This window comes from Oncorhynchus nerka, unplaced genomic scaffold, assembly GCF_034236695.1.
Source record: "Oncorhynchus nerka isolate Pitt River unplaced genomic scaffold, Oner_Uvic_2.0 unplaced_scaffold_919, whole genome shotgun sequence".
NCBI lineage: Eukaryota > Metazoa > Chordata > Actinopteri > Salmoniformes > Salmonidae > Oncorhynchus > Oncorhynchus nerka.
The window spans coordinates 233,736-260,449 of NW_027040385.1; the positions used below are offsets into that span (position 1 = coordinate 233,736).

Here is a 26,714-nt window from a genome sequence, read left to right on the forward strand (position 1 = left end):
GACACAGATGAAGAACAAATTACATAATGGACCGGTTCCCCAGACACAGATGAACAAAACATAACGGACCGGTTCCCCCAGATACAGATGAAGAACAAATTACATAATGGACCGGTTCCCCCAGATACAGATGACATAACGGACCGGTTCCCCCAGATACAGATGAAGAACATAACGGACCGGTTCCCCCAGACACAGATGACATAACGGAGTTCCCCAGACACAGATGAAGAACATAACGGACCGGTTCCCCCAGACACAGATGAAGAACATAATGGACCGGTTCCCCCAGATACAGATGAAGAACATAACGGACCGGTTCCCCCAGATACAGATGACATAACGGACCGGTTCCCCCAGACACAGATGAAGAACATAACGGACCGGTTCCCCCAGACACAGATGACATAACGGACCGGTTCCCCCAGACACAGATGAAGAACAAATTACATAATGGACCGGTTCCCCCAGACACAGATGAAGAACATAACGGACCGGTTCCCCCAGATACAGATGAAGAACAAATTACATAATGGACCGGTTCCCCCAGATACAGATGACATAACGGACCGGTTCCCCCAGACACAGATGACATAACGGACCGGTTTCCCCAGATACAGATGAAGAACAAATTACATAATGGACCGGTTCCCCCAGACACAGATGACATAACGGACCGGTTCCCCAGACACAGATGAAGAACATAACGGACCGGTTCCCCAGACACAGATGAAGAACAAATGACATAATGGACCGGTTCCCCAGATACAGATGACATAACGGACCGGTTCCCCAGACACAGATGACATAACGGACCGGTTCCCCAGATACAGATGAAGAACAAATTACATAATGGACCGGTTCCCCCAGACAAAGATGACATAACGGACCGGTTCCCCCAGACACAGATGAAGAACAAATTACATAACGGACCGGTTCCCCCAGACACAGATGAAGAACAAATTACATAACGGACCGGTTCCCCCAGACACAGATGAAGAACAAATTACATAACGGACCGGTTCCCCCAGACACAGATGAAGAACATAACGGACCGGTTCCCCAGACACAGATGACATAACGGACCGGTTCCCCAGACCAGAGACACAGATGACACATAACGGACCGGTTCCCCCAGACACAGATGACATAACGGACCGGTTCCCCCAGACACAGATGACATAACGGACCGGTTCCCCAGACACAGATGAAGAACAAATGACATAACGGACCGGTTCCCCAGACACAGATGAAGAACAAATGACATAACGGACCGGTTCCCCAGACAGATGAAGAACAAATGACATAACGGACCGGTTCCCCAGACACAGATGAAGAACAAATTACATAATGGACCGGTTCCCCAGACACAGATGACATAACGGACCGGTTCCCCAGATACAGATGAAGAACAAATTACATAATGGACCGGTTCCCCAGACACAGATGACATAACGGACCGGTTCCCCCAGACACAGATGACATAACGGACCGGTTCCCCCAGACACAGATGACATAACGGACCGGTTCCCCCAGACACAGATGACATAACGGACCGGTTCCCCCAGACACAGATGACATAACGGACCGGTTCCCCAGACACAGATGAAGAACAAATGACATAACGGACGGTTCCCCAGACACAGATGAAGAACAAATGACATAACGGACCGGTTCCCAGACACAGATGAAGAACAAATGACATAACGGACCGGTTCCCCAGACACAGATGAAGAACAAATTACATAATGGACCGGTTCCCCAGACACAGATGACATAACGGACCGGTTCCCCAGATACAGATGAAGAACAAATTACATAATGGACCGGTTCCCCCAGACACAGATGACATAACGGACCGGTTCCCCCAGACACAGATGACATAACGGACCGGTTCCCCCAGACACAGATGACATAACGGACCGGTTCCCCCAGACACAGATGAAGAACAAATGACATAACGGACCGGTTCCCCAGACACAGATGACATAACGGACCGGTTCCCCCAGACACAGATGAAGAACAAATGACATAACGGACCGGTTCCCCCAGACACAGATGAAGAACAAATGACATAACGGACCGGTTCCCCCAGACACAGATGACATAACGGACCGGTTCCCCCAGACACAGATGACATAACGGACCGGTTCCCCCAGACACAGATGACATAACGGACCGGTTCCCCAGACACAGATGACATAACGGACCGGTTCCCCCAGACACAGATGAAGAACAAATTACATAATGGACCGGTTCCCCCAGACACAGATGACATAACGGACCGGTTCCCCCAGACACAGATGAAGAACAAATTACATAATGGACCGGTTCCCCCAGACACAGATGAAGAACAAATTACATAATGGACCGGTTCCCCCAGACACAGATGAAGAACAAATTACATAATGGACCGGTTCCCCCAGACACAGATGAAGAACAAATTACATAATGGACCGGTTCCCCCAGATACAGATGACATAACGGACCGGTTCCCCCAGACACAGATGACATAACGGACCGGTTCCCCCAGACACAGATGACATAACGGACCGGTTCCCCCAGACACAGATGAAGAACAAATTACATAACGGACCGGTTCCCCCAGACACAGATGAAGAACAAATGACATAACGGACCGGTTCCCCCAGACACAGATGAAGAACAAATGACATAACGGACCAGTTCCCCCAGACACAGATGAAGAACAAATTACATAATGGACCGGTTCCCCCAGACACAGATGACATAACGGACCGGTTCCCCCAGATACAGATGAAGAACAAATTACATAATGGACCGGTTCCCCCAGACACAGATGACATAACGGACCGGTTCCCCCAGACACAGATGACATAACGGACCGGTTCCCCCAGACACAGATGACATAACGGACCGGTTCCCCCAGACACAGATGAAGAACAAATGACATAACGGACCGGTTCCCCCAGACACAGATGACATAACGGACCGGTTCCCCCAGACACAGATGAAGAACAAATGACATAACGGACCGGTTCCCCCAGACACAGATGAAGAACAAATGACATAACGGACCGGTTCCCCCAGACACAGATGAAGAACAAATGACATAACGGACCGGTTCCCCCAGACACAGATGACATAACGGACCGGTTCCCCCAGACACAGATGACATAACGGACCGGTTCCCCCAGACACAGATGACATAATGGACCGGTTCCCCCAGACACAGATGAAGAACAAATTACATAACGGACCGGTTCCCCCAGACACAGATGAAGAACAAATTACATAACGGACCGGTTCCCCCAGACACAGATGAAGAACATAACGGACCGGTTCCCCCAGACACAGATGACATAACGGACCGGTTCCCCAGACACAGATGACATAACGGACCGGTTCCCCAGACACAGATGACATAACGGACCGGTTCCCCAGACACAGATGACATAACGGACCGGTTCCCCAGACACAGATGACATAACGGACCGGTTCCCCAGACACAGATGACATAACGGACCGGTTCCCCAGACACAGATGAAGAACAAATGACATAACGGACCGGTTCCCCAGACACAGATGAAGAACAATGACATAACGGACCGGTTCCCCAGACACAGATGAAGAACAAATGACATAACGGACCGGTTCCCCAGACACAGATGAAGAACAAATACATAATGGACCGGTTCCCCCAGACACAGATGACATAACGGACCGGTTCCCCAGATACAGATGAAGAACAAATTACATAATGGACCGGTTCCCCAGACACAGATGACATAACGGACCGGTTCCCCAGACACAGATGACATAACGGACCGGTTCCCCAGACACAGATGACATAACGGACCGGTTCCCAGACACAGATGAAGAACAAATGACATAACGGACCGGTTCCCCAGACACAGATGACATAACGGACCGGTTCCCCAGACACAGATGAAGAACAAATGACATAACGGACCGGTTCCCCCAGACACAGATGAAGAACAAATGACATAACGGACCGGTTCCCCAGACACAGATGACATAACGGACCGGTTCCCCAGACACAGATGACATAACGGACCGGTTCCCCAGACACAGATGACATAACGGACCGGTTCCCCAGACACAGATGACATAACGGACCGGTTCCCCAGACACAGATGAAGAACAAATTACATAATGGACCGGTTCCCCAGACACAGATGACATAACGGACCGGTTCCCCCAGACACAGATGAAGAACATAACGGACCGGTTCCCCCAGATACAGATGAAGAACAAATTACATAATGGACCGGTTCCCCCAGATACAGATGACATAACGGACCGGTTCCCCCAGATACAGATGAAGAACATAACGGACCGGTTCCCCCAGACACAGATGACATAACGGACCGGTTCCCCCAGACACAGATGAAGAACATAACGGACCGGTTCCCCCAGACACAGATGAAGAACATAATGGACCGGTTCCCCCAGATACAGATGAAGAACATAACGGACCGGTTCCCCCAGATACAGATGACATAACGGACCGGTTCCCCCAGACACAGATGAAGAACATAACGGACCGGTTCCCCCAGACACAGATGACATAACGGACCGGTTCCCCCAGACACAGATGAAGAACAAATTACATAATGGACCGGTTCCCCCAGACACAGATGAAGAACATAACGGACCGGTTCCCCCAGATACAGATGAAGAACAAATTACATAATGGACCGGTTCCCCCAGATACAGATGACATAACGGACCGGTTCCCCCAGACACAGATGACATAACGGACCGGTTTCCCCAGATACAGATGAAGAACAAATTACATAATGGACCGGTTCCCCCAGACACAGATGACATAACGGACCGGTTCCCCCAGACACAGATGAAGAACATAACGGACCGGTTCCCCCAGATACAGATGAAGAACAAATTACATAATGGACCGGTTCCCCCAGATACAGATGACATAACGGACCGGTTCCCCCAGACACAGATGACATAACGGACCGGTTTCCCCAGATACAGATGAAGAACAAATTACATAATGGACCGGTTCCCCCAGACACAGATGACATAACGGACCGGTTCCCCCAGACACAGATGAAGAACAAATTACATAACGGACCGGTTCCCCCAGACACAGATGAAGAACAAATTACATAACGGACCGGTTCCCCAGACACAGATGAAGAACAAATTACATAACGGACCGGTTCCCCCAGACACAGATGAAGAACATAACGGACCGGTTCCCCCAGACACAGATGACATAACGGACCGGTTCCCCCAGACACAGATGACATAACGGACCGGTTCCCCCAGACACAGATGACATAACGGACCGGTTCCCCCAGACACAGATGACATAACGGACCGGTTCCCCCAGACACAGATGACATAACGGACCGGTTCCCCCAGACACAGATGAAGAACAAATGACATAACGGACCGGTTCCCCAGACACAGATGAAGAACAAATGACATAACGGACCGGTTCCCCAGACACAGATGAAGAACAAATGACATAACGGACCGGTTCCCCCAGACACAGATGAAGAACAAATTACATAATGGACCGGTTCCCCCAGACACAGATGACATAACGGACCGGTTCCCCCAGATACAGATGAAGAACAAATTACATAATGGACCGGTTCCCCCAGACACAGATGACATAACGGACCGGTTCCCCCAGACACAGATGACATAACGGACCGGTTCTGGTGACACAGATGACATAACGGACCGGTTCCCCAGACACAGATGACATAACGGACCGGTTCCCCAGACACAGATGACATAACGGACCGGTTCCCCCAGACACAGATGAAGAACAAATGACATAACGGACCGGTTCCCCCAGACACAGATGAAGAACAAATGACATAACGGACCGGTTCCCCAGATACAGATGAAGAACAAATTACATAATGGACCGGTTCCCCAGATACAGATGACATAACGGACCGGTTCCCCAGACACAGATGACATAACGGACCGGTTTCCCCAGATACAGATGAAGAACAAATTACATAATGGACCGGTTCCCCAGACACAGATGACATAACGGACCGGTTCCCCAGACACAGATGAAGAACATAACGGACCGGTTCCCCAGATACAGATGAAGAACAAATTACATAATGGACCGGTTCCCCCAGATACAGATGACATAACGGACCGGTTCCCCCAGACACAGATGACATAACGGACCGGTTTCCCCAGATACAGATGAAGAACAAATTACATAATGGACCGGTTCCCCCAGACACAGATGACATAACGGACCGGTTCCCCCAGACACAGATGAAGAACAAATTACATAACGGACCGGTTCCCCCAGACACAGATGAAGAACAAATTACATAACGGACCGGTTCCCCCAGACACAGATGAAGAACAAATTACATAACGGACCGGTTCCCCCAGACACAGATGAAGAACATAACGGACCGGTTCCCCCAGACACAGATGACATAACGGACCGGTTCCCCCAGACACAGATGACATAACGGACCGGTTCCCCCAGACACAGATGACATAACGGACCGGTTCCCCCAGACACAGATGACATAACGGACCGGTTCCCCCAGACACAGATGACATAACGGACCGGTTCCCCCAGACACAGATGAAGAACAAATGACATAACGGACCGGTTCCCCCAGACACAGATGAAGAACAAATGACATAACGGACCGGTTCCCCCAGACACAGATGAAGAACAAATGACATAACGGACCGGTTCCCCCAGACACAGATGAAGAACAAATTACATAATGGACCGGTTCCCCCAGACACAGATGACATAACGGACCGGTTCCCCCAGATACAGATGAAGAACAAACCGGTTCCCCCAGACACAGATGAATGGACCGGTTCCCCCAGACACAGATGACATAACGGACCGGTTCCCCCAGACACAGATGACATAACGGACCGGTTCCCCCAGACACAGATGACATAACGGACCGGTTCCCCCAGACACAGATGACATAACGGACCGGTTCCCCCCCAGACACAGATGAAGAACAAATGACATAACGGACCGGTTCCCCAGACACAGATGAAGAACAAATGACATAACGGACCGGTTCCCCAGACACAGATGAAGAACAAATGACATAACGGACCGGTTCCCCAGACACAGATGAAGAACAAATGACATAACGGACCGGTTCCCCAGACACAGATGACATAACGGACCGGTTCCCCCAGACACAGATGACATAACGGACCGGTTCCCCCAGACACAGATGACATAACGGACCGGTTCCCCCAGACACAGATGACATAACGGACCGGTTCCCCCAGACACAGATGAAGAACAAATTACATAATGGACCGGTTCCCCCAGACACAGATGACATAACGGACCGGTTCCCCAGACACAGATGAAGAACATAACGGACCGGTTCCCCCAGATACAGATGAAGAACAAATTACATAATGGACCGGTTCCCCCAGATACAGATGACATAACGGACCGGTTCCCCCAGATACAGATGAAGAACATAACGGACCGGTTCCCCCAGACACAGATGACATAACGGACCGGTTCCCCCAGACACAGATGAAGAACATAACGGACCGGTTCCCCAGACACAGATGAAGAACATAATGGACCGGTTCCCAGATACAGATGAAGAACATAACGGACGGTTCCCCAGATACAGATGACATAACGGACCGGTTCCCCAGACACAGATGAAGAACATAACGGACCGGTTCCCCAGACACAGATGACATAACGGACCGGTTCCCCAGACACAGATGAAGAACAAATTACATAATGGACCGGTTCCCCAGACACAGATGAAGAACATAACGGACCGGTTCCCCAGATACAGATGAAGAACAAATTACATAATGGACCGGTTCCCCAGATACAGATGACATAACGGACCGGTTCCCCAGACACAGATGACATAACGGACCGGTTTCCCAGATACAGATGAAGAACAAATTACATAATGGACCGGTTCCCCAGACACAGATGACATAACGGACCGGTTCCCCAGACACAGATGAAGAACATAACGGACCGGTTCCCCAGATACAGATGAAGAACAAATTACATAATGGACCGGTTCCCCAGATACAGATGACATAACGGACCGGTTCCCCAGACACAGATGACATAACGGACCGGTTTCCCCAGATACAGATGAAGAACAAATTACATAATGGACCGGTTCCCCAGACACAGATGACATAACGGACCGGTTCCCCCAGACACAGATGAAGAACAAATTACATAACGGACCGGTTCCCCAGACACAGATGAAGAACAAATTACATAACGGACCGGTTCCCCAGACACAGATGAAGAACAAATTACATAACGGACCGGTTCCCCAGACACAGATGAAGAACATAACGGAAGTTCCCCCAGACACAGATGACATAACGGACCGGTTCCCCCAGACACAGATGACATAACGGACCGGTTCCCAGACACAGAGACACAGATGACATAACGGACCGGTTCCCCAGACACAGATGACATAACGGACCGGTTCCCCAGACACAGATGACATAACGGACACAGATGAAGAACAAATGACATAACGGACCCCCAGACACAGATGAAGAACAAATGACATAACGGACCGGTTCCCCCAGACACAGATGAAGAACAAATGACATAACGGACCGGTTCCCCAGACACAGATGAAGAACAAATTACATAATGGACCGGTTCCCCAGACACAGATGACATAAGACCGGTTCCCCAGACAGATGAAGAACAAATTACATAATGGACCGGTTCCCAGACACAGATGACATAACGGACCGGTTCCCCAGACACAGATGACATAACGGACCGGTTCCCCAGACACAGATGACATAACGGACCGGTTCCCCAGACACAGATGACATAACGGAGTTCCCCAGACACAGATGACATAACGGACCGGTTCCCCCAGACACAGATGAAGAACAAATGACATAACGGACCGGTTCCCCCAGACACAGATGAAGAACAAATGACATAACGGACCGGTTCCCCCAGACACAGATGAAGAACAAATGACATAACGGACCGGTTCCCCCAGACACAGATGAAGAACAAATTACATAATGGACCGGTTCCCCCAGACACAGATGACATAACGGACCGGTTCCCCCAGATACAGATGAAGAACAAATTACATAATGGACCGGTTCCCCCAGACACAGATGACATAACGGACCGGTTCCCCCAGACACAGATGACATAACGGACCGGTTCCCCCAGACACAGATGACATAACGGACCGGTTCCCCAGACACAGATGAAGAACAATGACATAACGGACCGGTTCCCCAGACACAGATGACATAACGGACCGGTTCCCCAGACAGATGAAGAACAATGACATAACGGACGGTTCCCCAGACACAGATGAAGAACAAATGACATAACGGGACCGGTTCCCCAGACACAGATGACATAACGGACCGGTTCCCCAGACACAGATGACATAACGGAGTTCCCCAGACACAGATGACATAACGGACCGGTTCCCCAGACACAGATGACATAACGGACCGGTTCCCCAGACACAGATGAAGAACAAATTACATAATGGACCGGTTCCCCCAGACACAGATGACATAACGGACCGGTTCCCCCAGACACAGATGAAGAACAAATTACATAATGGACCGGTTCCCCCAGACACAGATGAAGAACAAATTACATAATGGACCGGTTCCCCAGACACAGATGAAGAACAAATTACATAATGGACCGGTTCCCCCAGACACAGATGAAGAACAAATTACATAATGGACCGGTTCCCCCAGACACAGATGACATAACGGACCGGTTCCCCCAGACACAGATGACATAACGGACCGGTTCCCCCAGACACAGATGAAGAACAAATGACATAACGGACCGGTTCCCCAGACACAGATGAAGAACAAATGACATAACGGACGGTTCCCCAGACACAGATGAAGAACAAATGACATAACGGACCAGTTCCCCAGACACAGATGAAGAACAAATGACATAATGGACCGGTTCCCCAGACACAGATGACATAACGGAGTTCCCCAGATACAGATGAAGAACATAATGGACCGGTTCCCCCAGACACAGATGACATAACGGACCGGTTCCCCAGACACAGATGACATAACGGACCGGTTCCCCAGACACAGATGACATAACGGACCGGTTCCCCCAGACACAGATGAAGAACAAATGATAACGGAGTTCCCCAGACACAGATGACATAACGGACCGGTTCCCCAGACACAGATGAAGAACAGATGAAGAACAAAATGACATAACGGACCGGTTCCCCAGACACAGATGAAGAACAAATGACATAACGGACCGGTTCCCCCAGACACAGATGACATAACGGACCGGTTCCCCCAGACACAGATGACATAACGGACCGGTTCCCCAGACACAGATGACATAATGGACCGGTTCCCCAGACACAGATGACATAACGGACCGGTTCCCCAGACACAGATGAAGAACAAATGACATAACGGACCGGTTCCCCAGACACAGATGAAGAACATAACGGACCGGTTCCCCAGACACAGATGACATAACGGACCGGTTCCCCCAGACACAGATGACATAACGGACCGGTTCCCCAGACACAGATGACATAACGGACCGGTTCCCAGACACAGATGACATAACAGACACAGGACCGGTTCCCCAGACACAGATGACATAACGGACCGGTTCCCCAGACACAGATGACATAACGGACCGGTTCCCCAGACACAGATGAAGAACAAATGACATAACGGACCGGTTCCCCAGACACAGATGAAGAACAAATGACATAACGGACCGGTTCCCCAGACACAGATGAAGAACAAATGACATAACGGACCGGTTCCCCAGACACAGATGAAGACATAACGGTTCCCAGACACAGATGACATTCCCCCAGATACAGATGAAGAACAAATTACATAATGGACCGGTTCCCCAGACACAGATGACATAACGGACCGGTTCCCCAGACACAGATGACATAACGGACCGGTTCCCCAGACACAGATGACATAACGGACCGGTTCCCCAGACACAGATGAAGAACAAATGACATAACGGACCGGTTCCCCCAGACACAGATGACATAACGGACCGGTTCCCCCAGACACAGATGAAGAACAAATGACATAACGGACCGGTTCCCCAGACACAGATGAAGAACAAATGACATAACGGACCGGTTCCCCAGACACAGATGACATAACGGACCGGTTCCCCAGACACAGATGACATAACGGACCGGTTCCCCAGACACAGATGACATAACGGACCGGTTCCCCAGACACAGATGACATAACGGACCGGTTCCCCAGACACAGATGAAGAACAAATTACATAATGGACCGGTTCCCCAGACACAGATGACATACATAACGGACCGGTTCCCCAGACACAGATGAAGAACAAATTACATAATGGACCGGTTCCCCCAGACACAGATGAAGAACAAATTACATAATGGACCGGTTCCCCAGACACAGATGAAGAACAAATTACATAATGGACCGGTTCCCCAGACACAGATGAAGAACAAATTATAATGGACCGGTTCCCCAGATACAGATGACATAACGGACCGGTTCCCCAGACACAGATGACATAACGGACCGGTTCCCCCAGACACAGATGACATAACGGACCGGTTCCCCAGACACAGATGAAGAACAAATGACATAACGGACCGGTTCCCCAGACACAGATGAAGAACAAATGACATAACGGACCGGTTCCCCAGACACAGATGAAGAACAAATGACATAACGGACCAGTTCCCCCAGACACAGATGAAGAACAAATTACATAATGGACCGGTTCCCCCAGACACAGATGACATAACGGACCGGTTCCCCCAGATACAGATGAAGAACAAATTACATAATGGACCGGTTCCCCCAGACACAGATGACATAACGGACCGGTTCCCCCAGACACAGATGACATAACGGACCGGTTCCCCCAGACACAGATGACATAACGGACCGGTTCCCCCAGACACAGATGAAGAACAAATGACATAACGGACCGGTTCCCCCAGACACAGATGACATAACGGACCGGTTCCCCCAGACACAGATGAAGAACAAATGACATAACGGACCGGTTCCCCCAGACACAGATGAAGAACAAATGACATAACGGACCGGTTCCCCCAGACACAGATGAAGAACAAATGACATAACGGACCGGTTCCCCCAGACACAGATGACATAACGGACCGGTTCCCCCAGACACAGATGACATAACGGACCGGTTCCCCCAGACACAGATGACATAATGGACCGGTTCCCAGACACAGATGAAGAACAAATTACATAACGGACCGGTTCCCCAGACACAGATGAAGAACAAATTACATAACGGACCGGTTCCCCAGACACAGATGAAGAACATAACGGACCGGTTCCCCCAGACACAGATGACATAACGGACCGGTTCCCCAGACACAGATGACATAACGGACCGGTTCCCCAGACACAGATGACATAACGGGACCGGTTCCCCAGACACAGATGACATAACGGACCGGTTCCCCAGACACAGATGACATAACGGACCGGTTCCCCCAGACACAGATGACATAACGGACCGGTTCCCCAGACACAGATGACATAACGGACCGGTTCCCCCAGACACAGATGAAGAACAAATGACATAACGGACCGGTTCCCCCAGACACAGATGAAGAACAAATGACATCATGGACCGGTTCCCCCAGACACAGATGACATAACGGACCGGTTCCCCCAGATACAGATGAAGAACAAATTAAATAATGGACCGGTTCCCCAGACACAGATGAAGACCGGTTCCCCAGACACAGATGACATAACGGACCGGTTCCCCCAGACACAGATGACATAACGGACCGGTTCCCCCAGACACAGATGAAGAACAAATGACATAACGGACCGGTTCCCCCAGACACAGATGACATAACGGACCGGTTCCCCCAGACACAGATGAAGAACAAATGACATAACGGACCGGTTCCCCCAGACACAGATGAAGAACAAATGACATAACGGACCGGTTCCCCAGACACAGATGACATAACGGACCGGTTCCCCCAGACACAGATGACATAACGGACCGGTTCCCCCAGACACAGATGACATAACGGACCGGTTCCCCCAGACACAGATGACATAACGGACCGGTTCCCCCAGACACAGATGACATAACGGACCGGTTCCCCCAGACACAGATGACATAACGGACCGGTTCCCCCAGACACAGATGAAGAACAAATTACATAATGGACCGGTTCCCCCAGACACAGATGAAGAACAAATTACATAATGGACCGGTTCCCCCAGACACAGATGAAGAACAAATTACATAATGGACCGGTTCCCCCAGACACAGATGAAGAACAAATTACATAATGGACCGGTTCCCCCAGACACAGATGAAGAACAAATTACATAATGGACCGGTTCCCCCAGACACAGATGAAGAACAAATTACATAATGGACCGGTTCCCCAGACACAGATGAAGAACAAATTACATAATGGACCGGTTCCCCAGACACAGATGAAGAACAAATTACATAATGGACCGGTTCCCCCAGACACAGATGAAGAACAAATTACATAATGGACCGGTTCCCCCAGACACAGATGAAGAACAAATTACATAATGGACCGGTTCCCCCAGACACAGATGAAGAACAAATTACATAATGGACCGGTTCCCCCAGACACAGATGAAGAACAAATTACATAATGGACCGGTTCCCCCAGATACAGATGACATAACGGACCGGTTCCCCCAGACACAGATGACATAACGGACCGGTTCCCCCAGACACAGATGACATAACGGACCGGTTCCCCCAGACACAGATGACATAACGGACCGGTTCCCCCAGACACAGATGAAGAACAAATGACATAACGGACCGGTTCCCCCAGACACAGATGAAGAACAAATGACATAACGGACCGGTTCCCCCAGACACAGATGAAGAACAAATGACATAACGGACCAGTTCCCCCAGACACAGATGAAGAACAAATTACATAATGGACCGGTTCCCCAGACACAGATGACATAACGGACCGGTTCCCCCAGATACAGATGAAGAACAAATTACATAATGGACCGGTTCCCCCAGACACAGATGACATAACGGACCGGTTCCCCCAGACACAGATGACATAACGGACCGGTTCCCCCAGACACAGATGACATAACGGACCGGTTCCCCCAGACACAGATGAAGAACAAATGACATAACGGACCGGTTCCCCCAGACACAGATGACATAACGGACCGGTTCCCCCAGACACAGATGAAGAACAAATGACATAACGGACCGGTTCCCCCAGACACAGATGAAGAACAAATGACATAACGGACCGGTTCCCCCAGACACAGATGAAGAACAAATGACATAACGGACCGGTTCCCCAGACACAGATGACATAACGGACCGGTTTCCCCAGACACAGATGACATAACGGACCGGTTCCCCAGACACAGATGACATAACGGACCGGTTCCCCAGACACAGATGACATAACGGACCGGTTCCCCCAGACACAGATGACATAACGGATCCCCAGACACAGATGAAGAACAAATTACATAATGGACCGGTTCCCCCAGACACAGATGACATAACGGACCGGTTCCCCCAGACACAGATGAAGAACAAATTACATAATGGACCGGTTCCCCCAGACACAGATGAAGAACAAATTACATAATGGACCGGTTCCCCCAGACACAGATGAAGAACAAATTACATAATGGACCGGTTCCCCCAGACACAGATGAAGAACAAATTACACAATGGACCGGTTCCCCCAGACACAGATGAAGAACAAATTACATAATGGACCGGTTCCCCCAGACACAGATGAAGAACAAATTACATAATGGACCGGTTCCCCCAGATACAGATGACATAACGGACCGGTTCCCCCAGACACAGATGACATAACGGACCGGTTCCCCCAGACACAGATGACATAACGGACCGTTCCCCAGACACAGATGACATAACGGACCGGTTCCCCAGACACAGATGACATAACGGACCGGTTCCCCAGACACAGATGACATAACGGACCCGTTCCCCAGACACAGATGACATAACGGACCCGTTTCCCCAGACACAGATGACATAACGGACCGGTTTCCCCAGACACAGATTACACCTCGTCCACGACTCAAAAGCCTTATCAAGAGAGATTGAAAGAGATTTTCTTTAATTCTAGGACTTGATTATTTTTAATCTGTGTCTGTCTGGGAAAACGGGACCAATTCAGTTTTTTTCTTCAAGCAAACAAAAAGATCACAGGAGAAAAAGGAACCTTTATTAGAAACTCCGCTGATCGATAAAATCTCAGGAAAAGTGCATATTTGTCATGATTTATGACGTGTAGCTTGATATATTTCGACGCTGATATTGGAGTACTACTACTGTACAATCAGTTTTGTTGGTTAATATTGTAGTATTTAGTAATACTCCCCTTTTAAATTTTACTTCGCAAAATATAATTGAACTTGTTTAGTTCGTTTTGTGAATCACGACCTTCTGGTTTACACGTCTCCTGAATAACTCAAAATTAAACGTTTTAATTCACAACATAAAAACGTAAATTCTGGAGAAAACTACAGAATAAATAAAACCCTTTTATATGTAGAACTTGGCACATAGAAATGAGAAAGATCAAATGAGTCAACGCCAACTTTTACACAAATATTCTGAAACACCATGTTTTGTTGTTCCTAAAGAAGAATAAACTTTAAAAATGAGCCGCATGTGGACAGTAACTTTCTTTAAAAAACACAAGAAAATATGAGTGTTTAACAAAGTAAGAGGGCTAACCTACTGATCCTCCACACACTATACTTCCACCTGGCTTTTAAAAGCCTCTCCAAACAGTCAACTGTACAGGCCTAGTGGTGTTCCTCTGTGCTGGGTTAGTTATGTATCAGAGAAGAAGAATCACAAGGCAGGAGGGGTTCAGTTTTTGGCCGACAGGAGGACGGAATGTAGCCTGAGTGCCAGATCGGTTTGTGCTATTATGCCAACTCCTGACTTGGACATGATAGCACCAACAAACTGGCACTCGGAGAGAGAGAGAGAAGAGACACAGAGAGAGAGGGGGGAAGAGACACAGAGAGAGGGGGAGGGAGAGACACAGAGAGAGGGGGAGGGAGAGACACAGAGAGAGGGGGAGGAGAGAGAAGGGGAGGAGAGACAGAGAGGAGGGAGAGAGAAGGGGAGGGGGAGACAGAGAGGGGGAGGGAGAGAGAGAGGGAGGGAGAGACAGAGAGAGGGGGAGGGGGAGGAGAGAGAAGGGGAGGGAGAGACACAGAGAGAGGGGGAGGAGAGAGGGGGAGGGAGACAGAGAGAGAGGGGGTTGGAGAGACGGGGAGGAGAGAGACACAGAGAGGGGGGACACAGAGAGAGGGGGAGAGAGAGAAGGGGGAGGACAGAGAGAGGGGGGGGAGACACAGAGAGAGGGGGAGACAGAGAGGGGGAGGAGGGGGAGACAGAAGGGGAGGAGAGAGAAGGGGAGGGGGAGAGGGGGAGGGAGAGACACAGAGAGAGGGGGAGGAGAGAAGGGGAAGGAGAGAGACACAGAGAGAGGGGGGTTGGAGAGAGACGGGGAGGAGAGACACAGAGAGAGGGGGGGGGACAGAGGGAAAAGTGATTCAGAAAACCAGAACAAATCAACAACATACATAAGAGTGAAAAACAGGCACATTTGAAACGTTTTATAATAGATATATTTTTCTCAGCAACTCCACTTGACTTTTGTTCCCAAGCAACATAAAAAAAAACTGTGGCAATATAGAAGTGATGAAGTTGTTCAGAGTTATGAGGGATTACAATCACGTTCAGCATTGTCAAGGAGTGTTGGGGAGGAGAGTCAGGGTGAGGTGGAGGGATGGGGTGGTTAGTGTTAACACACCTCTGTCTCAGAGTCTGTTTTCCCCCCGGGTGGCTAAGCTCAGACCACATACTGGTAGGATTCAGCCTTCCCATGGGCCTTGCCAGGTTGGGTCAACGGGACAAACCAGAATATGGAGAAGGGGTGTCCAAATACCGCCTTCGTGTTCATCCACTTAGTTTTTTTACCCCATCTTCTCTCCTCCTTTTTCAACTGTTCTATGCCCTGGAAAAACGAGACACAACCAAACTTCAGTGTACTGTGAACCAATCAAACTTCTTGCTCCCTGATTGACATTCTGACTGACTAATCACAGGACCCCCCTTTGCTTTTTTCCTTTTGATTTAAAACCACTCTTTCAAATCTAAAGTTACAAAGTGGCTTAAGTTATGACTAAATGACCACAGGCTAATGTACAGACTAAATGACCACAGGCTAATGTACAGACTAAATGACCACAGGCTAATGTACAGACTAAATGACCATAGGCTAATGTACAGACTAAATGACCACAGGCTAATGTACAGACTAAATGACCACAGGCTAATGTACAGACTAAATGACCACAGGCTAATGTACAGACTAAATGACCACAGGCTAATGTACAGACTAAATGACCACAGGCTAATGTACAGACTAAATGACCACAGGCTAATGACTAAATGACCAGGCTAATGGACTAAATACATGACTAAATGACCTAAATGACAGGCTAATGTACAGACTAAATGACCACAGGCTAATGTACAGACTAAATGACCACAGGCTAATGCTAATGTACAGACTAAATGACCACAGGCTAATGTACAGACTAAATGACCACAGGCTAATGTACTGACTAAATGACCACAGGCTAATGTACAGACTAAATGACCACAGGCTAATGTACAGACTAAATGACCACAGGCTAATGTACAGACTAAATGACCACAGGCTAATGTACAGACTAAATGACCACAGGCTAATGTACAGACTAAATGACCACAGGCTAATGTACAGACTAAATGACCACAGGCTAATGTACAGACTAAATGACCACAGGCTAATGTACTGACTAAATGACCACAGGCTAATGTACAGACTAAATGACAGACTAAATGACCACAGGCTAATGTGACTAAATGACCACAGGCTAATGTACTGACTAAATGACCACAGGCTAATGTACTGACTAAATGACCACAGGCTAATGTACAGACTAAATGACCACAGGCTAATGTACAGACTAAATGACCACAGGCTAATGTACAGACTAAATGACCACAGGCTAATGTACAGACTAAATGACCACAGGCTAATGTACAGACTAAATGACCACAGGCTAATGTACAGACTAAATGACCACAGGCTAATGTACTGACTAAATGACCACAGGCTAATGTACTGACTAAATGACCACAGGCTAATGTACAGACTAAATGACCACAGGCTAATGTACAGACTAAATGACCAGGCTAATGGCTAAATGACAGACTAAATGACCAGGCTAATGTACAGACTAAATGACCACAGGCTAATGTACAGACTAAATGACCACAGGCTAATGTACAGACTAAATGACCACAGGCTAATGTACAGACTAAATGACCACAGGCTAATGTACAGACTAAATGACCATAGGCGTCCTATGGGTCACTACAGTGCATTCGGAAAGTATTCAGACCCCTTGACTTTTTCCAAATTTTGTTACTTTACAGCCTCATTCTAAAATTAATAGAATTAAAATCCTCAATCTACAAACATAACCCCATAATGACAAAGCAAAAACAGGTTTAGACATTTTTGCAAATGTATTAAATAAAAAATAAAAACTCAAATATCACCGTTACATAAGTATTCAGACCCTTTACTCAGTACTTTGTTGAAGCACCTTTGACAGTGATTACAGCCTCCAGTCTTCTTGGGTATGACGCTACAAGCTTGGAACACCTGTATTTGGGGAGTTTCTCCCATTCTTCTCTGCAGATCCTCTCAAGCTCTGTCAGGTTGGAGGGGGAGCTTTGCTGTTCAGCTATTTTCAGGTCTCTCCAGAGATATGAGATCGGATTCAAGTCCGGGCTCTGGCTGGGCCACTCAAGGACATTCAGAGACTTGTCCCAAAGTCACTCCTGCGTTGTCTTGGGGTCGTTGTCCTGTTGGAAGGTGAACCTACGCCCCAGTCTGAGGTCCTGAGTGCTCTGGAGCAGGTTTTCATCAAGGATCTCTCTGTACTTTGCTCAGTTCATCTTTGCCTCGATCCTGACTAGTCTCCCACTCCGTGCTGCTGTAAAACATCCCCACAGCATGATGGTGCCACCACCATGCTTCACCAACTTGGCATTCAGGTCAAAATAGTTCAATCTTGGTTTCATCAGACCAGAAAATCTTGTTTCTCATGATCAGAGTCCTATAGGGGCCTTTTGGCAAACTCCAAGTGGGCTGTCTTGTGCCTTTTACTGAGGAGTGGTTTCCGTTTGCCCACTCTACCATAAAGTCCTGATTGGTGGAATGCTGCAGAGATGGTTGTCCTTCTGGAAGGTTCTCCCATCTCCACAGAGGAACCCTTGAGCTCTGTCAGAGTGACCATCGGGTTCTTGGTCACCTCCCTGACCAAGGCCCTTCTCCCCCAATTGCTCAGTTTGGCCGGGCAGCCAGCTCTAGGAAGAGTCTTGGTGGTTCCAAACTTCTTCCATTTAAGAATGAAGGAGGCCACTGTGTTCTTGTGGACCTTCAATGCTACAGGAATGTTTTGGTACCCTTTCCTAGATCTGTCCCTCAAAACAATTCTGTCTCGGAGCTCTCTGGACAATTCCTTAGACCTCACGGCTTGGTTTTTGGCTCTGATATTCACTGTCAACTGTGAGACCTTATACAGACAGGTTTGTGCCTTTCCAAATCATGTCCAATCAATTGAATTTACCACAGGTGGACTCCAATCAAGTTGTAGAAACATCTCAAGGATGATCAATGGAAACAGGATGCACCTGAGCTCCATTTAGAGTCTCATAGCAAAAGGTCTGAATACTAAATGTAAATAAGTAATATTTCTGTTTATTTTTAAATACATTTTAGAATACGGCTGTAACGTAACAAAATGTGGAAAAAGGCAAAGGGTCTGAAAACTTCCTGAATGGAATGTAATTGACCAAATGTCAACACACTGAAGTCTAATGAACATCCTTCCCCACTTGAGGCTCCATGAGAGAGAATACAGCCATAGAAAATTTAACTTCTAGGAATACAACCCAAGCCCCCGACTACGCCCACCCGGGCCCCCGACTACGCCCACCCGGGGCCCCCGACTACGCCCACCCGGGCCCCCGACTACGCCCACCCGGGCCCCCGACTACGCAATCAGGCCTGACGTTGCAGACAAAAAATACGTTAGAGCAAGAAAGCAGAGTTAGTTTAGTTAGTTTTAAAGCACTAAACGTTGTACAGACATGCACAGAGAGGTCTACAGTCTACCATAGAACACACAGAGGTCTACAGTCTACCATAGAACACACAGAGGTCTACAGTCTACTATAGAACACACAGAGAGGTCTACAGTCTACCATAGAACACACAGAGAGGTCTACAGTCTACTATAGAACACACAGAGAGGTCTACAGTCTACTATAGAACACACAGAGGTCTACAGTCTACCATAGAACACACAGAGAGGTCTACAGTCTACCATAGAACACACAGAGGTCTACAGTCTACCATAGAACACACAGAGAGTCTACAGTCTACCATAGAACACACAGAGGTCTACAGTCTACCATAGAACACACAGAGGTCTACAGTCTACCATAGAACACACAGAGAGGTCTACAGTCTACCATAGAACACACAGAGAGGTCTACAGTCTACCATAGAACACACAGAGAGGTCTACAGTCTACCATAGAACACACAGAGAGGTCTACAGTCTACCATAGAACACACAGAGAGTTCTACAGTCTACCATAGAACACACAGAGAGGTCTACAGTCTACCATAGAACACACAGAGAGGTCTACAGTCTACCATAGAACACACAGAGAGGTCTACAGTCAGAGAGGTCTACAGTCTACCATAGAACACACAGAGAGGTCTACAGTCTACCATAGAACACACAGAGAGGTCTACAGTCTACCATAGAACACACAGAGAGGTCTACAGTCTACCATAGAACACACAGAGAGGTCTACAGTCTACCATAGAACACACAGAGAGGTCTACAGTCTACCATAGAACACACAGAGAGTCTCTAGAACACACAGTCTACAGTCTACATAGAACACACAGAGAGGTCTACAGTCTACCATAGAACACACAGAGGTCTACAGTCTACCATAGAACACACAGAGAGGTCTACAGTCTACCATAGAACACACAGAGAGGTCTACAGTCTACCATAGAACACAGAGAGGTCTACAGTCTACCATAGAACACACAGAGGTCTACAGTCTACCATAGAACACACAGAGAGGTCTACAGTCTACCATAGAACACACAGAGAGGTCTACAGTCTACCATAGAACACACAGAGAGTCTACAGTCTACCATAGAACACACAGAGAGGTCTACAGTCTCTAGAACACACAGTCTACCATAGACACACAGAGAGGTCTACAGTCTACCATAGAACACACAGAGAGGTCTACAGTTATAGAACACACAGAGAGGTCTACAGTCTACCATAGAACACACAGAGAGGTCTACAGTCTACCATAGAACACACAGAGAGGTCTACAGTCTACCATAGAGAGAGTCTACAGTCTACCATAGAAACACAGGTCTACAGTCTATAGAACACACAGAGAGGTCTACAGTCTACCATAGAACACACAGAGGTCTACAGTCTACCATAGAACACACAGAGAGGTCTACAGTCTACCATAGAACACACAGAGAGGTCTACAGTCTACCATAGAACACACAGAGAGTTCTACAGTCTACCATAGAACACACAGAGAGGTCTACAGTCTACTAACTACATGGTTTATGACGGTTCAAGAGAGGAAACTGATCCTCTCACACAGATACACGTTTCTTCCTATCAGCAAGCCTTGAGCTGTTTCAAGTTGAATACTTCCTTTATATAAGAAAATGTCTGTTTACTGTAGAAACAAGACTGGACTCATAAATCCCACTCAGAGATGATCTGACTACAAAGCAGAGCCTCCTCTCTACACTCTCAGACACTAACTTCCACCTAAGTCCAACTTTCAGGACACAGCAGAGCCTTCTCTCTACACTCTCAGACACTAACTTCCACCTAAGTCCAACTTTCAGGACACAGCAGAGCCTTCTCTCTACACTCTCAGACACTAACTTCCACCTAAGTCCAACTTTCAGGACACAGCAGAGCCTTCTCTCTACACTCTCAGACACTAACTTCCACCTAAGTCCAACTTTCAGGACACTAAGTGAAAATTTCCCCTCAAAGTGGAAGTTAGGAATCACCTCTGTACGGGTAAGCTGCTGTAGAGAGGTTAAGGTTCACAGGTCATACATACAGTAGATAAGCACCAAAGCAACAGCAGTTGGGGAGCAGACTTGGCTTAAATACATTAGGTCAAATACTTGGCAGGTGCGCTTGATGAAGTTTGTCCATACAAATGGAATTAGGCCTAGCTGAAACGCCAAATGGAATAGTCCCAAAAGTGCAAAACGCCACCCTGCACATCAGTCAAGCTATATAAAACACACCTAAAGCATTTTGACATAACATGATGTATTTAATCCAGGTCTTGATGAAGACGAGGAGGTGAAGGGGAGGAAGAGGGGAACACGCTGGTCTTACGTACCGTCTCGTCTGTACAGATGGAATGGACCTGAGTCCCGAACATCACAGAGGTGAAGATGAGGAAGAGGAGGGCCTCAAAGCACAGGAGGATGAGGAGGATGACGGTCGCAGGAGGTGAGAAGGAACTGCACTCTGGGAGTTGGAGTTCAGGAAGGGGGGGGAGAGACACACGTTTACACTCACACCACAGTGGAGGCAATATTTCTAAACGGGTTGATGTGGTCTAAGCAGCTGGATGCTTGGGGTTGCAGGGTAGCCTAGTGGTTAGAGCGTTGGACTAGTAACCGAAAGGTTGCAAGTTCGAATCCCCGAGCTGACAAGGTACAAATCTGTCGTTCTGCCCCTGAACAGGCAGTTAACCCACTGTTCCTAGGCCGTCATTGAAAATAAGAATTTGTTCTTAACTGACTTGCCTAGTAAAATAAAAGGTAAAATTAAATTTAAAAAATGTTGTACATCAGTCTTATCAGATAGATGACTGGGACGATGGCAAAGGTGAATAAAAACGTCAGGATTCAGTTATGACGTCATTGTTTTAGCACCATCTACAGAGTTATTCAAAACTACGGCACGCGACATGGGTCAATGTGCCAATAAACTTTTGGGGCTTTTCAAATGGAACAATATGCAGAGTTTATATCAGACACACAGACAGTCGTACACTAACTGAGCAACATACTGTAGCACTGCAGAGTTATACACTATGTGGAAACAAGGAGACTCCATATTCTCTGAGCTTCTGGGAATAAACTACCTTTACAGAGCGGCCGCGCGCGGCTCAGTGCCCAACAGAGAGGACGCGCGCGGCTCAGTGCCCAACAGAGAGGACGCGCGCGGCTCAGTGCCCAACAGAGAGGACGCGCGCGGCTCAGTGCCCAACAGAGAGGACGCGCGCGGCTCAGTGCCCAACAGAGAGGGCGCGCGGCTCAGTGCCCAACAGAGAGGACGCGCGCGGCTCAGTGCCCAACAGAGAGGACGCGCGCGGCTCAGTGCCCAACAGAGAGGACGCGCGCGGCTCAGTGCCCAACAGAGAGGACGCGCGCGGCTCAGTGCCCAACAGAGAGGACGCGCGCGGCTCAGTGCCCAACAGAGAGGACGCGCGCGGCTCAGTGCCAGTGACCAGAAGGAATACCTGAGTGTCAGGAAGTACAAGACGTCAAACTAAAAAGGACTGTTCTTTATGACTTTACTAGAGGAAGATTAACTAGGAGTTACTGAGATAGGTGGGTATTGGACAGTTTCCCCATGAGACGGGTGGGTATGGCCTCATCTGATTTACTTAACTTCTTAGGGATAGGGGGCACTATCTCATGTGCAGGTATTTACGTCCGGATGAAAAGCGAGCCCAAAGTAAACTGCCTGCTACTCAGGCCCAAAAGCTAGGATATGCATATAATTGGTAGATTTGGATAGAACACTCTAAAGTTTCTAAAACTGTTAAAATAATGTCTGAGTATAACAGAACTGATTTGGCATGTGAAATCCTGAGGACAATCCATCCAGGAAGAAAACAAAATTGAGCTCAATGTGTTTTCAATTGGTTTTCTATGGGAAGCTCAATTTAATAGGAACCTGGCTGCAGTTCCTATGGCTTCCACTAGATGTCAACAGTCTTTAGAAATTGGTTGATGTTTTTCTTTTGAGAAATGAGGAAGTAGGGCTGTTCTTTGTGAGTGTCAAGCCAAGTGGACTCTTCTCTTTGGTGCGCGTAAACTGGAACGGGCTCCATGTTGTATTTATCCGGTATTGAACACGGTATATCCCGTCTTAAATTGGATCGATTATTTACGTTTTAGGATACCTGAGGTTGGATTAGGAACGTTGTTTGAAATGTTTGGACCAAGTTTACAGGTAACTTAGATACTTTGTAGTCATGTTGGGCGAGTTGGAACCGGTGTATTTCTTAATCAAACGCGACAAATAAATTCACATTTTTGTGACATAAAGAAGGACATTATTGAACAAAAATACCATTTGTGATGTTTCTGGGACCTTTTGGAGTGCCAACAGAAGAAGATCTTCAAAGGAAAGGCATCAATTAAATCGCTATTTCTGACTTTTGTCGCACACCTGCCTGGTGAAAACCTGATTTTCATGTGATTGCGGAGCGCTGTCCTCATATAATCGCATGGTCTGCTTTCGCCGTAAAGCCTTTTTGAAATCTGACACGGCGGCTGGATTAACAAGAAGTTAAGCTTTATTTTGATGTATAACACTTGTATATGTTTTATGAATTCTTATAATGAGTATTTCTGTTTTTGAATTTGGCGCGCTGCAATTTCACAGGATGTTGTCAAATCAATCCCGTTAACGAGCGGGAAGGGATCACTAAGAAGTTAAGAACACAACCAGACACCATTGTTATGGTTGACAGGAGCTGATTGAAAGATCATTGTGTTGTCATGAGATCTACATCAAACCAATGAGAAGCCAGGTAAAAAAATATATATATAAAAAAAAGGTCAAAAGCACTTACTTGTCCAATCATCTTCGAAGCAGTACAGGAAGTGGAAGACCACCATCACCAGAGAGTGGAGGGAGATGAGTGCGATGTACATCTGGAACACACAGACTCATGGTAAGACCGGGTACTACGGAACAGTTTCCCTTGAGATGGGCGGGAATTAAACAGTTTCCCTTGAGATGGGCGGGAATTAAACAGTTCCCATGAGATGGGTGGGTATGGAACAGTTTCCCCATGAGATGGGTGGGTATGGAACAGTTTCCCCATGAGATGGGCGGGTATGGAACAGTTTCCCCATGAGATGGGCGGGTATGGAACAGTTTCCCCATGAGATGGGCGGGTATGGAACAGTTTCCCCATGAGATGGGTGGGTATGGAACAGTTTCCCCATGAGATGGGCGGGTATGGAACAGTTTCCCCATGAGATGGGTGGGTATGGAACAGTTTCCCCATGAGATGGGTGGGTATGGAACAGTTTCCCATGAGATGGGTGGGTATGGAACAGTTTCCCCATGAGATGGGTGGGTATTAAACAGTTCCCTTGAGATGGGCGGGTATGGAACAGTTTCCCCATGAGATGGGTGGGTATGGAACAGTTTCCCCAAGAGATGGGTGGGTATGGAACAGTTTCCCCATGAGATGGGTGGGTATGGAACAGTTTCCCCATGAGATGGGTGGGTATGGAACAGTTTCCCCATGAGATGGGTGGGTATGGAACAGTTTCCCCATGAGATGGGTGGGTATGGAACAGTTTCCCCATGAGATGGGTGGGTATGGAACAGTTTCCCCATGAGATGGGCGGGTATGGAACAGTTTCCCCATGAGATGGGTGGGTATGGAACAGTTTCCCATGAGATGGGCGGGTATGGAACAGTTTCCCCATGAGATGGGTGGGTATTAAACAGTTCCCTTGAGATGGGCGGGTATGGAACAGTTTCCCATGAGATGGGTGGGTATGGAACAGTTTCCCCATGAGATGGGTGGGTATGGAACAGTTTCCCCATGAGATGGGTGGGTATTGAACAGTTTCCCCATGAGATGGGTGGGTATGGAACAGTTTCTCCATGAGATGGGCGGGTATGGAACAGTTTCCCATGAGATGGGTGGGTATGGAACAGTTTCCCCATGAGATGGGTGGATATGGAACGTTAGTCACACAAACTGTAAGTCATTTTCAGTGCATTTGACAACTTAAAAACATCTTAATTCCTAACTTTCCAATAGGTAGTGTGTGTTGGCTACTGGTCTGTGTTATTGCAGCTGGCTGAAGGTGTAAATGGTGTCTACAGTATGGAACGTTCCACTATGTAAAGTATAGACTGGTACGTACTGTGAAGAGCACAAAGAACTTCTGGTTGTTCTCTCCCACACAGTTGTTAACCCAGGGACAGTGGTGGTCCATCTTCCTAATGCAGCGCTTACACACACTAGTAGGGAGAGAGAGAACTAATTACACACACTAGTATGGAGAGAGAGAACTAATTACACACACTAGTAGGGAGAGAGAGAGAACTAATTACACACACTAGTAGGGAGGAGAGAACTAATTACACACACTAGTATGGAGAGAGAGAACTAATTAC

General features: G+C 47.9%; 1 protein-coding gene across 1 annotated transcript in view; it reads right to left on the bottom strand.

Annotated features, from left to right (window-relative positions):
* Positions 1–26,580, bottom strand: part of zdhhc3a (zinc finger DHHC-type palmitoyltransferase 3a) — a 32,677-nt gene extending 6,097 nt beyond the window's left edge. Inside the window, exons 1-3 of the mRNA XM_065016659.1 lie at positions 26,462–26,580; positions 25,144–25,225; positions 22,669–22,799 (exon numbers count right to left, since the gene is read on the bottom strand). Coding sequence (XP_064872731.1) covers positions 22,669–22,799; positions 25,144–25,225; positions 26,462–26,533 — 285 coding nt within the window. The 5' untranslated portion in view covers positions 26,534–26,580. The remainder of the gene's footprint in view (positions 1–22,668; positions 22,800–25,143; positions 25,226–26,461) is intronic.
* Between the last annotated feature and the right edge of the window lie 134 nt (positions 26,581–26,714).